Here is a 15612-nt window from a genome sequence, read left to right as displayed (position 1 = left end):
CAGTGGTCTCAAGTAAGGGTCATCAAGCCTTTTCTGTAAAGGACCAGAGTAAATACTTCAGGTTTTGTGGACCATATGGTCTCTGCCCCAGATATAGTCAGTTTTGCTTCATAACGTGATCTACGCATTCCTAAAAATCACTGCACCATGCAAAATTGCACAATAAAAACCACAGGGCTTATGGGGAAAATGGGGCTTGAGGCACAATACTCATACTTAATGAGGGACACTTTTTTAAAAAAGGAAAGATAGTGCTTTTACACATTAAATGGTTAAGAAACATATACTGCAATAAACATGGCCCTTTATCTTGAAAAACAAACACCTGAAGTGTGCTGTGGAAGTGGAGGTCGGAAGGATGTGGAAGGCGGGTTGTAACACCAGATGTGGGTGTGGTGCCAACCCGCAAGGTGAACTGGTGTCGCTAGCACATGTCTGAGGTATGTGCATTTTGTGTATCATCTGGCTCAGCTCAGCTGGGTACAGTTTTCTGCTTTCACCTAGTGTTTCTCAAAGACAAAACTGCATATAAATGTGAAATTTGCTTTATGATCAAATTCCTCCCAAATACAGTAATTAGGCTGGAAGAAATTCACATTCTCCAAAGCAAATAACAAGGGTTCTAGCCAGACTGTACTCTGCCTCTGCCGCTGTGGCATGAAAGCAGCCAGACAGAACATGGAAATGGATGAGTGTGGCTGCATCTTAATAAAACTTTATTTATGGACACTGAAATCTGAATTTCATATCATCTTCACCTATCACAAAATACCCTTCTTTCAATTTTTTCCCTAGCCATTCAAAAATGTAAAAATTTTTAGCTCACGGGCCATAAGGAAACAGGCACGTGACCCTGGTTTGCCAACCCTTGGTCTAAAGCTTTCATTAGCTAAGAAAGTTAGGGAACTGGTCTGGTGGTTGACCCTGGGCCTGACCTTTCTCGCCTCTGTATCTCCACTTTCCTCTAGGTGCTTTCTCCTAGCTCTTCCAACCACAGCTGAGATCATCTTGTGAACAACCTCCTGGTTGCTGGCATTCTCCCAAAGTAGCCTGTGTCAGGGGAAGGCAAAGGCTGTGCCCTCTAGGGGCTGGCAGGGTGGGTACAGCCTAGAGAAACAAACTTGTCTGTTGAGGGGGGCACGGCTCCCACGTAAGCTGGGGAAGAATCCACGGCTACACAGCAGCAGGGATGCAGCGCCCACCTCCACGAGAGGGAACGCAGAAAGATCTCCATCCACCACATCAAAACACTGACGTTCAATAAACACCTGCCTTTTGTTTTTATCTACCTCCCAGTGAACTGACAAAACAGCCTGAGAGAAAGTACCCATTCCAACCCCCAGCTGGGAAGTGGGACTGTTGGGCTGTGGAGTCTCAAGGTCCCAGAACTGAGCAGGGATGCAGGCCTAGAATGGAAGAAAGAGCCGGCCAGACTCAGTTCTCCCTGTCAGGAACTGGGGAATCAGAGGCCCGTGACCTCTCGTGGCCCTGAACTGGGTCTTCAGCTATAAAGGCTCAGTGTCACCTTTAGTCGGCAGCAGGGATCCTGGTGTCCTCCCATGCCCTGCAGACCAGGACGAGCACTGCTTCCTCACTCCATGGTGACGGGAACATCTTCTACATCTCGGGGGATGGCACTCTGAAGCTCACGCCTGATCTCGGGGGACAGCAGGGGATGGGGCTGCAGCCGGAGCAGTTCCAGGAGGGCCTCCTTCTGCTCTGTGGCCAGGTCAGCCTTGTAGCGCTGGACCAAAGTCAGGAGGCACTGGTGCCAGAGCACGGGCAGCTCACGCTTCTCTGTCCGGAAACCCAGGAAGTGGAAGACCAAGGCGTCCAGCACCCGGTAGGGCAGTGCGTACTTCTTATCCAGCAGCAGCCGCAGGAAGATGCTGGTGGCACCGCTGTACTCCATCTCTGCGATTTTCAGCATGGCTGCACTAGTGGGGAAGGGAGGTAGGGAAACACTGGAGGAAGGCTTCTCCTCTGCTGGCCCTTACACTGTGCTATCCCTAAAGGGGGAATCTCCGGCATTCTTTTCACCTCCCCTATCTAACTCCCTCGACTCCAGTTACCAGCACTACACTGACTCATGCCAAATCCCCAAGTCTGGCTCAGACTGCTTGTCTCAGTATTCAACTAGAATAGGTCCAAACGTCCTGAGATCTCCACCCCTAACTTACTTTCTTCCCATGTTCCCCATTCTTTCATTCATTCAACTATTTACTGAGCACCTTCCATGTGCCAGGCCCTGGGACCTTGTTCCTGTGGAACTGACATTCTTGTGGAGTAACGATACACCCACTGGCTTAAATGAGCTGCAAACCCAGGGCTATGCTTAGCTCCTTCCCCACTCTGCCCCCCGCCCTCCATCCCCAGTCCTGGGACTCTGCCGTCTGGAGATCCACCAACCAGTGGTCCTCCACCCCCACCGACACTACCTGGAGTGCAACACAGGGATGGAGCACTTGGTGATGATGCTGCCCACGATGATGGCTTCCCGGAGGGTGCAGGTGCCCGACTCGCACAGCGGGATCAGGATGCCTGGGGAGGGGCAGAGGGGCAGTCACTCTAAGCCCAGACTGAGAGAAAGGAGGTACTGCAGGAGCTCCAACCCCTCCCTTTCGTAACTGCCTCCTGGGTTCCCACCTTTAAACCAGGCTCCAGGCTTGAATAGAGCCTTCTTCAGTGCCATGTAAAGATGGAAGTTGAGTCGTTTGTACTCAGCGATGTCATCTCGTACCCGGGGGAGCAGGACCAGGTTATAGAAGCGCTGGGCCATACGTTCCTTTAGGTTAGAGGCGAAAATCCTAGTGTTTTTGGAGAAAAGGGGGGAGATCCCAGGTCACTTGATAGTCTGGAGCTGGCCTTTTAAATATCAATGTGGATGGTACATGCAAGAGATCGGAGGGTGTGTGAAGCGAGCTGGGTGCATGCAACACCCAGGGTCAGATGAGAGAGGGAACTACGACGAGGAGGGGCTACGAGATGTACCCAAACAGGATGAACAGTGTCCGTCTTTGGGTGAGCCAGAGCTCTCCCAGGCAGACAGGTACCCAGCTGTTCACCTTCCCCTCTCCATCATGGGTCCCCTCTAACCTGCTGTCACCAGGGACTTGTGCATGCCTGGGGAGCCAGAGACTTTTGAGGCCACCCTGACACCCTAGGGTTGTATCCTCGTAGTTTTGAGCCTCTCCCCTGGAAACTCATCACAGGACATTCTTAACAGGGTCTCGGCCCCAAAACAGGAAACAGAAAAAGCTGGGAAAATGATGACATAAAGAAGCACAAGAGAGTGCTGTGCAGGCAAAGCTAAGATGTAATGGCAAAGGGAAGGAAAGCCTGTCCTTCCCACACCCAGCTCTTCCCTACAGACCCAAAGCAGTCCTGACCCCCATCTGCTCTACCTCGTGGCTTGGTACATGGCAGCAGCGGTCCAGGCCTCAGGCTCTGTGACGTAGAGGATTTGCTCCCAGTTGGAGAGGGCAGGGATGATCTTAAATGCCTTGGGCAGTTTCCCACTGCGGTACTTAGACAACACCTGATGATGAGAGAATAAAATCATCATCGTCATTAACATACACAATGTTTACCAGGTGCCGGGTGCCAGGTACTTGTCTGGGTGCCTTTCATACATTAACTCACTTAATCCTCACAACCACCCTGTAAGGAGGTGCTATTATCATCCTCATTTTCCAGTGGGGAAACTGAGACCAGAGAGTCAGTAAGCAAGAGCGCAGGACCCTGGAGCCGCGCACTCTGACCCCTGAGCCCGCTCTCAGCCACCAGGCCTTATTTCTACGAGAGATGTGGGCACCCAGAGCCCCTGTGAGGGTGTCCCATCACAGCTCTCCTCTCAGCTCTTACCTCCCGGACCCCTCTGTAGACCTCCAGGACCCGGGGGTCCAGCTGGGGCACAGGGAAGCCTGACACCTCGGACATGACTGTCTCGACTTCCGTCTGCTTCTCAGTTAACTTCTCCATGATGATGTCAGCTAGGGTGCGCCTGGGAGAAAGGGAGGGAAGGGGTGGGAGTGCCGTGCTCTCAGTCCAGGAAGCTCTTGACTCCCCACGCAGTCCCTTGAGAGCCCCGATAAACTTGCGATCTTGCTGGGACACGTGACCTCAGTCCCCTCTGGGCCCAACCACCCAGTACAGAATCCCTGCAGAGCACAGAGGACCTGGCAGTCATTCAGCTCAGGATGGAGCTGACTGTCGTGTGTGGAGGTGAGGAACCTAGCCTCTGAAGTCAACCTGCCTGGGTTCAGGTCCTGGCTCCTCTGCTCCCTGCATGACCTTGGGCATGCTACTCTGCCTCTCTATGCCTCAGCTCCCTCCCCTGTAAAACAGGGATAATAACAGTACCTACCCTCATAAAGTGAACGTGAGGAGTAAAAGAATTAGTGTACGTACTCTACTTGGAACTATTAGTGATAGTAGTAATAAGTTTGTGACAAGTGTTCCTATTTCAAACACATCCATCACATGCTGCCAGTGTGCTGAGGACTCTCCAGTTACAAAACCCTGGTCTGACCTCTCCAGAGTACCAGACACACCTCAATTATAAACCAAGATTTCTGGTAGCTGGGATCATTAGGGAGAGACGATGGCACACACTTACCCCCCTTTTAATTTATTAAAGTTTATGGAAAGAGGACCAAGATGAATGATCTTTTTTTCCCAGCCTCCTTAAGCACAATCAGACCATGATGATTCAAAATTATCATTACATTGGGCTTTGGTGCAATAAAGGTGTCTTCAGGGTCTGCTGAAGTCTATTTAAAACGGCTCCTTAAAATAGATAACTACTGAGAACCTACTGTATAGCACACAGAACTCTACTCAATGCTCCGTGGTGACCTAAATGGGAAAGAAATCCAAAAAAGAGGGGATATATGTACACATATAGCTGATTCACTTTGCTGTACAGTAAAAACTAACACATTGTAAAGCAACTCCAATAAAAATTAATTAAAACAAAACAAAACAAACATGGCTCCTGTCTTCCAAGGGCAGGACTTTCCAGATGTACCCTCACACTGTCCATGTGACACCCACGTGAGGTACTGTTATTCCCATTACTCAGACATCGGAACCGATACGCAGAGGGGTTAGTAACTCACCCAAGGTCTCACAGCTCACGAGTAGGGGAGTCAAAGCCTGGTCTTTCAGGTTCTGAAGGTCAGGCACCTTACAGTACATATGTGCCCCCGAACTAAATGGCCTCTGACTGCTGAGCTCACGTGGGTCTAGCCTGCTCTCTGAAGATGCCAGCTGTCACCCCTCAAGACTGTCAGGAGCCCCTGTCCCTAGTAGCTTTACTTTTCTGCTGACAACAAGCTGGAAAACCATCCTGCCAAGCTTGTCAGAATGGGCTGCGAAAGAGGAGTTACAGGCGCTGGGCGGGAACCTGAGAGGCTCTCTGGTGGGACCAGCACGCACTTTGTAACATCCACCTCAGCTGCTGGCATCACACTGGGAAAGGGGCTCATGGCTTCATTCTGCCCCTCAAATACTCGGCCATGGAACTTGTCGTTCAGCCTCCCTGCCTTCCCACAGTATTACTAGCAATGACACATGCATGAACCCAAGAGCCTGAAGAACCAAGAACAATGTCACATTAACATCACATGGTCAGAATGAACTGGTCGAGGGCCCTTATCCTAGACTCCCCTCTCCTGGGCCAAAATCCACGGGCTCCGGAGTTTGAACACAGGAGCTTAAAAGCCTGCATGTTTTGGACACAGCATTTACTACAGATGAGAATGAATTAGTGGTTCTAACTGGGGGGTGCTTTTGCCCCCTGGGGGACATTTGGCAATGTCTGGAGACAATTTTTGGTTATTACAGCTGGGGGGAAGGTCACTACTGGTATCTAGTGGATACAGGTCAGGGATGCTGCTAGACATCCTAAACTGCACAGGACAGCCTCCACAGAAGAGAATTATCCAGCCCAAAATGCAGTAGTGCTGGGGCTGGAAAACCCTGGATAAAATGAAGCTTAGGGTATGAAAAAGATGTGGCCAAGGAAGCTGAGCTCACCACTAAGAAAACTGAGCATACCAAGACCAAATGCAATGGGACAGATCACCCAGAGAGAGAACAAGGCCTGCAACTGTCTGCCCAGGTAATCCAGGCAGTTCTAAGGCAGGCAGACAGAGCGGGGAGGAGGTATTTTGAGTCTGGGTCATCCTCATTAAGAACAGTCCTTTGAGGATGGGCCACTTTTGTCAAGGCGGTTCCCCACAACTCGCAATGATCAGGCCCTTCCCAAAGGTGCGGAATCAAAACCCTGCCAGGACATACGCTTCTCTGCATATAAAGCTTCTTCTCTATAAAGCTGCTACCAGGACCCGTTCTCCCAAATCCCAGGCCTTGCCAGCCCTACCTGGCAGGAGGGTTCTTGTTCATGAACATCTCAATGGCCCGCTCATCCTCGGGGTCCACAACCACCTCCGCATGGTAGCCTGGCCCTGTCATGGTGGCAGCCTTCTCCAGAGTGGGCCACTCCTCGTCATCTGATCCATCCTGTGGCACTCCTGGATGCGGAAGAGGGGAGATGAAGTGGGTGAGCAAGGTAAGCGATGGCTTAGGAATTCAGAGGTTAACCATCATGTATATGGTCCAGGGCTGGCTTGTAATAGACACAGACGTGCAAAGTGAAACAGGTGATGCAAATGCTACCTTCCAGTCCCCGGGGGCGCACAATCTTGCTTGAGAAACAAAATGTACACATACGAACCAATGAGACAGTGATAGTAGTAAATAACAGTTAACACACTATACTCAGTTATATAGCACGAACTCTTCTAAACACTGTACGTAACCATCATAAACCCAAGAAATAGGTACTATGATTACACCCAGTTTCAGATGGGGATGCTGAAGCACAGGAAAATTAAGTGACTTGCCTAAGGCAGGAAATCTAGGTCTAGACTGTGCATTCTTCACCTCTTTTACACGCATGGTAGGGCTTGATTATGTGCCAAAATGAGTGGCAGCAATGGTATATACCACAGGCACCCAGAAGATGATGAGTGCACAGGACGGTAAGGCTCTGGACAGGCAATATGGGAAATGAAGGAGTGTTTTCCAGACCTGGGTAACAACACTGGCAAGAGGGCTTGGTTACAAGAGTGTCTGTTGGGAATTCCCTGGTGGTCCAGTGGTTAGCACTCTGCGCTTTCACTGCCGAGGGCGAGGGTTCAATCCCTGATCAGGGAAGTAAGATCTCGCAAGCTGCATGGTGTGGCCAATAAATAAATAAATAAATATTTAAAAGTGTATAATCAATGAGTTTTTTTTTAAAAAAACAACCCAAGAGAGTAAACAGTTGCAAGAAATAAGGCTAGATGGGTAAAGTGAGGCTGGGCAGTGAGTTCAGATTTCAACAGACCAACCCATCTGAATAACTGATTATTGGAAGACTACAGCTGGCTGGGCGTCTGAAAAGGGAGGTAATAATCTAAGTGGGGAGATAAAACGCTACACATGAACAGGTCATTAAGAACAGAGACAGTGTGCGATAAAAGCTAAACAGGGGGGAGGGGAACACGTGCCAGATCTTTTGTCTCCACATGCTAACAACTCCCAAATCTGTACCTGTAGGTGGACCTCCCTTTGCTCCAGACCCTAACTCCAGCTGCCTTCTGTAGAGCTGGGTCAACAGGCACTTCAACCTTCACCTGTCATCAACCACATTCACTCCCTTTCCCTCCTAGGTCTACACTACTCACTGTGTTCCACATCTAAGGAAATAGCCCCACCAGCCAGCCAATACTAAGCCAGAGCCTGGGCAGCAGGCCTGCCTTGTCCCCTGCCCTCACACCCAACATCCAATCAATTACCAAGTCCTATTCCACTGTACCTCACAGAATCCCTCTTAAAGCCTTCACACCCCTGTCAAAGCCTAGGTCAGTATCACCTGTTGCCTGGATTAATTCGACAATCCCCTAACTGGTCCCCATAGTCTCCAATAGCTCCCCATTGTCTTTAGGGCAGCCTACAAGTCATTTGTAGCTCTCGCTCTGACCTACCTCACCATCATTCATTCAGCAAACAACAAGTGCCTACTATACGTGAGGCACTGTTCTGGGTGCTGGAATATAAGCGAACAAGAGAAACAAAAACATTCTGCCCTTATAGAGCTTACGTTCTAATGGGGGAAACAGACGATGAACTAATATGACATATATTACGTTAAAAAAAGACAAATGCCACAACAAAAGAAACGTAGCAGAGTAGAGAAGCTGGAGTGTGGAGACAGGGGTAGGGGTGTTGCAATTTTTAATGGAGTGGTCAGAGCAGGCCTAGGGGAAGCAGAAAAGGTCAGACTGTCAAAAGGCGCAGATCACACAGGTCTTTGTAAACCCCTGTAATCCTCGAGCTGTGCAGCTGAGAGTGGACTGTAGCGGGTATGGGCTACTAATTAGCAGGCTACTGCAATCATCCAGGTAAGAGATCATGGTGGTTTGAACAGGATGGTGTTCCCAGATGGTGAGAAGTGATCTGATTCTGGATATATTTTTAAGGTAGAGTCAACAGGACTTCCTAATAGATCAGACGTGGAGTGAGGAAGAGAGCAGTCCAAGGTTTCTGTCTGGAGCAAATGGAAGGACATCATGCCATTAACTGAGACGAAGTAGACTGCGGGTGGAGGTTTAGCAAGATGGTCAAGATTTCTGTTCTGGACGTGTGAAATTTGAGATGTCTCAGACTTCAAACTGGAGAGGCTGGAGAGGTAGCTGAAATATAAGAATCTGGGTTTCATGGAAAAGATCAGGGCTAGAATATGAACTGGGAAGCAGTTACCAAACAGATGGTATTTAAACCTTGAAACTGATGACAGCACCAGAGCAGTGAACAGAAGTGAAGAGAAGAGGTCCAAGGATGGAAACCTATGCCACTGCAAGAGGTTGGCGGCAAAAGAGGAGCCTGCAAAGGCTACTGAGAAGTGAGGAAGTTGTAAAACAGGTATGTGATGTCTTAGAAGCCAAGTAAAGGTACTGTAGCCAGGAGGCTAGTGTTCCATTGTGAACACTGCTCACAGGACAAATGAAAGATGAGAGCTGAGAAACAGATTAAGCAACTTGGAGGTCAACACTCCCAGCCTAATAAGAAAAAAACTGACCACCTTTTAATTAATCTCTCTCCCTCTTTAGCCCCTAAACAATATTGTTCTTTGTGCTCAGAGCACTCCCCACTTCTCAGGTCTTAGCACAAAGGCCAAGCAATCTGGGAAGCCTGACCCCCAAGACTAATGCTATTGTTATCAGAGAAACTACACTTTATCACGGAGTGCATTATTCTAATTGTCTATTTCATCGTCTCTCTCCTGGTCTAGATTTTAAGATCCTGAAGTCAGGTATGCATCTATCTTGTTTATTTTTTTTACCTAAACCATCTAAACTCCTAGCACGGTGGAATGTACATAGTAGACATCCCATAAGTATTTACAGAACAAATGGATACATACCAGCAGAACTTAGTGGCGTGAGCAACCACATCCCGTAGGCCTAACCTTGGGGGTGCCTAAAACTAGGAGTGGGAGTGGAGGGCACTGGCCACCCTCATTCCGCCTCAGGGTTGGGTGTCCCATTCCATTACCTTTGCAAGAGTGTAATACGGCCCCCCGTTTTTTTATTCCAAGCTATTCCCCTTCCGGAACCTTTCAGCCATCCACCCCAACTACCCATCCTCTTCCTCGTACCCACCCCGGCCACTCACCCAGCCGCGTGGTGCGCTCCCGCGGCGCCGCGGGCCTGCCCCCGGTCCCATGCTCGGCCTCGAGCTCCTCTTGCTGTTGCCGCGCTTGCTGCAAAATCCGTCGGGTCAGCCGGGGCCCCACGTACTCTTCCTCCTCTTCTCCGGTTCCGCGACCCCGTCGCTTTTCCCGGGCCCCTGCCCGCACCGCGTCCCCAGCCAGGATTTGCTCGGCCAAGGGCGCATGCTTTTCCTGACCCCCGGCCCCGCGGGCCGCCTTCAATTTGGGCATTTTTCTCGAAAGCCTGGCCGGAAAGTTTCACACGTGTGGATGGAGGCAAAGCCCCGAATGCGCTTGCGCAGTAAACTCCCAGCGCCCAAGATGCCTCACGGAGGCTCACAGCGCCCCCTCGCGTTGGGAGGCCGGGACTGCCACCAGCGCCGCCCCATCGCCTAAAAGAGCTCACGGGTCTTGGAGCTGGACTCCCGAATAAACTCATTGCATTTAATGTTGGCTTCTCTAAGTGGTGGCAGTCCGAGCCACGCTTTCCTAGCTTCACGGATCTAGGCCCAGCACTCCCAGTCGAACGGAAATTCCCCGAACGGGAAGCCGGGGGGCGGGGGGGATGGGAGTGGTGGTGTCGGGCAGTGACGTCACTGGGGGCGTCTAGACACGCCCCTTTTCCTCTTGGGCTCGACGACTGGGCGTTCTGTTTTTACGTTATTTCCGGAGCGTCTCCCTCCACTGGAGCTTGCATTAGCTGGGCTGCTTCACCTAGTGTGGGTTGCCGGAGAACACTGCATTTCAGTTGTTTGATCCTCCCATCATCCTGGCCCGACGCCATGGGAGTGACTTGGTAGGACTTCAAGGGATTTTGTGGGGGCGGGGCTTGGGGTCTTGAAGGCCCTCGGAGCCTCCAGTGTACCCGGGAGGAGGATCGGGACCAGGGTCCGCCGCCCCCCGGGAGCTGAGCAAGATGTCCTCGGGTTGTGTGGGTGAGGGGGCCACCGTGAGGGCTGCGGAATCTGCGTGACTTTTCCCTCGGAGATGCGCCCCTTCCTCCTGGAAGGCGGCAGGTAAAAGGTTTTATCTTAAGAACCCATCAATTGTCGTGTACCTCCTTCCCTTTTTCTTGGTACGTTTTCCTGCCCGTGAGGCCATAGTACTGCCTGGGGTGGAACTTTAGGGTCGGAAGTAGGATATCGGGACTAGGACCCATTTGCAGGCAGGGCTGGATGGGTGGGGGATAGGCAACAGGGAGACAGTATCTTTTTAAGGTTTTCGCCTGCCCCTCCCTACAGCCACTAAATGAGGTTACACCAGCCTGTGTCTGGTCCTAGTTTGGCCATTTTAAGATCTTGGGTCTAGAGGAAAAAAAGAAGCTATTGGGAATTAGGAGATTGGGATTCCAGGCACATCACCTCTTCAGGACCTGTTTCTTACTATGTTTAATTACATGGTTGGTTTAGTTTCTATGGACTTATTATCTCTAACATGTTATAAGTCAGTGTGGCAGGGAAAGGTATGGGCCTAATTTTCTTGGAGGCATTAGTTCCAAAATGCTAGATTTCAGGGCTTTAAAAATATATATATCTTGAGCATCTTTCTGGTCAGAGAGGGCTAGAGACCAGGGTATCTGAAGTCAATGGCTCTAGGCTTCTCATATAAGAGCCTGTGGGAACTCGTCCTCCTGGTAGCCCAGGTCTTGCAGGTTTGTCGGTGACTGCACATTTGCTTCCTGCAGTTGACATCATGAGTTTCCTTCGAAGTCCTTTAGTGTAAGAAGGATGTGAGGAATGGGAATGAAAAGTTTGCTGAGGACTTCCCTGGCGGTCCAGTGGTTAAGACTCCACGCTTGCACTGCAGGGAACTAAGAGTTCCGCGCCTCCCTGGTCACGGAACTAAGATCTGGTATGCCGTGGGGCGCAGCCAAAAAAAAAAAAGTTTGCTGCACAGAGGCATGGAACCCTGTTCTTTCAGTGCAGAAGGCAGACAGAGGGAAAGGGCTCTCTGTCGGTTGGGATGCTTCTCAACTTTTTCAGGCTTCTAGGACTTCTGACCCCAGTAGCATTACCTTAGGGATTCTCTCTCTCTTTCTTTTTTTTTTTTTTTTTGGCCTTCTCTCTGCCTTGTGGGATCTTAGTTCCCCTACCAGGGATCGAACCCTCGCCCCCTGCATTGGAAGTGCAGAGTCTTAACCATTGGACTGCCAGGGAAGTCCCAGGGGTTCTCTTTTATTTCAAAATCAGGCACATCAGCATCAGCATCATTGCTTGTTAGTGCTTTTTCTGATGGAGAATAGTGACAGTTTTTTAGCAACAGTAGGACTCTATTTTTATAGCTTCATTTAGTTGATTATGATTGATCATAAAGCAATGCAGTGTCTCCCCAAATTCAGCCACATATGACTGTATTTATGATTTTTATATAGTCATATAGCACTTGAACTATTTATTTGTTTATTTTATTTATTTTTTGGCTGCGTTGGGTCTTCGTTGCTGCGCGCGGGCTTTCTCTAGTTGCCGTGAGCGGGGTCTGCTCTTCATTGCCTTGTGCGGGCTTCTCACTGTGGTGGCTTCTCTTGTTGCAGAGCATGGGCTCTAGGCACATGGGCGTCAGTAGGCACGCGGGCTTCAGTAGTTGTGGCACGCGGGCTCAGTAACTGTGGCTCGCAGGCTCAGTAGTTGTGGTGCACGGGCTTAGTTGCTCCGTGGCATGTGGGATCTGCCTGGACCAGGGCTCGAACCCATGTCCCCTGCATTGGCAGGCGGATTCTTAACCACTGCGCCACCAGGGAAAACCCCTGAACTATTATTTATTAATGTCTTCTTTGGATTCTGTTTCTTTCCTTAAAAGTACTTTAACAGACAGCTGTGTTCCTGGGGAAGCATTCTGGCAGAGTGGGTAAGAGCACGGATATGGAGCCAGCTCGCCTGGCTTTGAAATTCGGTCATGCCACACCACACCAAGCTTTGTGACCTTGTGTGAGTTATTCAACCCCTCTGTACTTCAGTTTCCTCATTGGTAATGAAGAGATAATAAGATTATATCTTATAAGGTTGATGTGAAATTCAAAGAGTTAATTTACCCAAAGGCCTCTGGACACTGCCTGGCACATAGTTGGTGCTTGGCAATTGTTTCCTACCACTCTAAAGGGGAAGCCAGTTTCACTCACCATAGAAGGAAATCTTGGAAATAACTTTTTGTTTCGTTGTTTTGGTTAAATTCTTTTTTTTTTTTTAATACATTTTTAAATTTTATTTATTTATTTTTGGCCGCGTTGGGTCTTCGTTGCTGCGCGCGGGCTTTCTCTAGTTGCAGCGAGCGGGGGCTACTCTTCGTTGCGGTGTGCGGGCTTCTCATTGCGGTGGCTTCTCGTTGCGGAGCACGGGCTCTAGGCACACGGGCTCAGTAGTTGTGGCTCACGGGCTCAGTAGTTGTGGCACGCGGGCTCTAGAGCGCAGGTTCAGTAGTTGTGGTGCACGGGCTCAGTTGCTCCGCGGCATGTGGGATCTTCCCGGACCAGGGCTTGAACCCGTGTCCCCTGCATTGGCAAGCGGATTCTTAACCACTGCTCCACCAGGGAAGCCCCTGGTTAAATTCTTGTACATACTGTTGCCTCTCACTCCCAAAGATTAGAAACTTGAGGCTTGCTTTCTCTTTGATCCCAGGATCCTTAGAACTTTCTGCATCAATGGAAATGTTCTGTGTCAGCACTACCCAGTACACTAGCCCCCAGCCATGTGTGGCTGTCGAGCCCTTGAAATGTGGGTAGTGTGCAGCTGAGGAGTTGAAGTTTTAATTTGTTTTATTCACTTAAGTGTAAATAGCTGCATGTGGCTTGTGGCTACTGTGCTGGATAGCTCACGTTCAAAGTGTTAGAGAGTTGGTAAAAACAATAACCCCAAGTTGAGGCTTTCTCCTTGATGTAGTCAGAACTGAAAGAAATGCAGAGGAAATCCCTTTCTCATCATATAATTCAGCGTTACTGCATGCTCAGTCTGTATGCCACCTAAAATCTTCTCTTGAACATTGGCACACATACCACACTCGGGAAATGCTGTTGCCATAGACCTGAGTCCTGAGACCTGCTCTGGTTCTTAGCAAAGCTCTCAGGGACTGTGGGCCTCTGTTTCCCTGTTTTTAAAATGAAGAGGTCCGGGTTGATGGTGTCTAAGGTAACTACTGGCCCTGATGAGCTGTGATTCTGCAGGTGAGTGAGTGACTCAATGAGTACACATGTGTGATGATTTTGGTCCTCTCCCTTCCAGTGTGTCCCAGATGCCCGTGGCCGAGGGCAAGAGTGTCCAGCAGACCGTGGAGCTCCTCACCCGGAAATTGGAGATGCTTGGAGCAGAGAAGCAAGGAACATTTTGTGTGGACTGTGAGACCTACCACACGGCTGCCTCTACCCTTGGCAGCCAAGGTCAGTGAGAGATGGGTCTATGGGATGGCTGGAACCTGGCTTGGAGTTAATAGACATTCATGTTCATTGAAACCTTTCTGCTCTTCTGCTGAGGGTGGTATTCGTGGACATGCGGCAGATGAGTTTCTGAATTCGTTCATTTTTGACTTCATCTCTTAGACTGGGCCTGTGTTGTAGTCTTTTTGCACTTTGCACTTTTAAAGCAGTGTTTCTCAGAGTGTTGGTCACCAACTAATTGCCTCAAAATCCTCTGGGTTACTTGTTAAAGGTGCAGGTTCCTGGCCACCCCCCACCCCCCCCCCCCACTGCTTACCGACTGACTGGTAATCAGTCATAATCTACGTTATAATAAGCTCCACAGATGGTCTTCATGCACCCTTAAAGTTGAGAAAGACTCCTTTGAGGCTCAGAAGTCTTTGCATATGATTCTCTTGGAGCTTTAGAGTTTTGGGAACTTTTGTAGAAAGGCTTCCTGTTTCCCACACCTAGCCAGTGGCCTTGGCTACCTCCTTAGCATAACCTTGATCAGCAAAACAGCTTTTGTTTTAAATGCACTTCAAGGTGAGATGGGCTGTGGATGATGGTGTTAGGGAGGTAAAGAGGATTTTTGAATAGGAATTAGAGAACCTGGGTTCTCTTAGTCTTGGCTCTGTAGTAACTTGATTTTGGATGGTTCCATAGCACAGTGACTAAGAGCCTAGGTCGTGGAACCAGATAACTGAGACCTGGCTCTGCCACAACTAATTGCAACTTTAGGTCATTCCTGCAACCTGTGACTGTTCTTATGCTGGTCACTTGCCTGTTTCTCCAGGGATCCATTACCTGCACTTCTCTTGCAAACTACATTTGCAAGGCCCCCCTGTAAGTTATCTTTGACCAGTGAGAGGCACGGGGGAAGATTCGAGGATGGAAGAAAGAGAGTCCCCAGTCTCTCTCTCCCTCTCCCTCTGCCTTGGGCTGTGTCTCTGGCTGTTGCTTCTTCCTTGGTTCTAGCTCCTGTTCAGCAGCCCTTGTTCCTGGCTCTCATAACAGCACATCTTCTCTTTTTCCTTCCAGCCTTAGGGATGGTAGTGGCTCCCTGTGTTGCTAATCTTTGGGTGGCTTCACCATTCCATTCGATTTTTCAGTTCTTCCAACACCTGTACTTCATTCCCTGTATTAAATCCCCTCTAATGAAACTGTCTGGTGTGGGCTATGTTTTTTTGCACCCTTCCCAATACAGTTCTCTTATCTGCAAAATGAAGATAATCACAGTATTTACCTCCTAGTGTTGTGCTAATTAAATAAGTTAATACATGCAAAGCACTTAGAACAAAGATTGTCATGGAATAAATGTCTAGTAAATGGTAGCTAAGAACTGAACTGAATTTCATCATCAGTAAAATTGCAGTGTTAACATTTGTTTTGACTGCAATAGGAAGAACACAAAGAATCAAAAGAGAGAACGGTTATGAAAGCATTTGTAAAACAAAACACTTGTATATAG

General features: G+C 49.3%; 2 protein-coding genes across 7 annotated transcripts in view; one reads left to right on the top strand and one right to left on the bottom strand.

Moving 5' to 3' along the window:
- Nucleotides 1–529: 529 nt before the first annotated feature.
- Nucleotides 530–10286, bottom strand: BYSL (bystin like). Its single transcript, XM_082345973.1, has 7 exons — nt 9724–10286; nt 6386–6536; nt 3865–4003; nt 3405–3538; nt 2647–2807; nt 2439–2541; nt 530–1937 (listed from the first exon to the last, which is right to left on the bottom strand). Exons 1-7 carry the CDS (start codon nt 9989–9991, stop codon nt 1592–1594), a joined length of 1302 nt encoding a protein of 433 aa, XP_082202099.1. The 5' UTR covers nt 9992–10286; the 3' UTR covers nt 530–1591.
- A 112-nt stretch (nt 10287–10398) lies between these two features.
- The window catches only part of MED20 (mediator complex subunit 20), a 73789-nt gene continuing 68575 nt past the window's right edge, over nt 10399–15612 (top strand). For 3 of the 6 annotated variants that reach the window (XR_014232403.1, XR_014232404.1, XR_014232405.1), the window contains exons 1-2: nt 10588–10776; nt 13972–14126. Coding sequence is in view for 3 of the 6 variants with exons in the window: in XM_082346002.1 (XP_082202128.1) it covers nt 10748–10776; nt 13972–14126 (184 nt within the window). In the remaining 3 variants the exon portion in view is untranslated. Of the gene's footprint in view, nt 10557–10584; nt 10777–13971; nt 14127–15612 lie in introns of those variants that run through there. The other 3 variants (XM_082346003.1, XM_082346004.1, XM_082346002.1) reach the window with 2 other exon arrangements.

Source organism: Balaenoptera borealis (assembly GCF_965194805.1).
Source record: "Balaenoptera borealis genome assembly, chromosome: 12".
Classification (NCBI taxonomy): domain Eukaryota; kingdom Metazoa; phylum Chordata; class Mammalia; order Artiodactyla; family Balaenopteridae; genus Balaenoptera; species Balaenoptera borealis.
The sequence above is the reverse complement of the archived record's forward strand: the minus strand, read 5'-3'. Positions and strand labels throughout refer to the sequence as shown.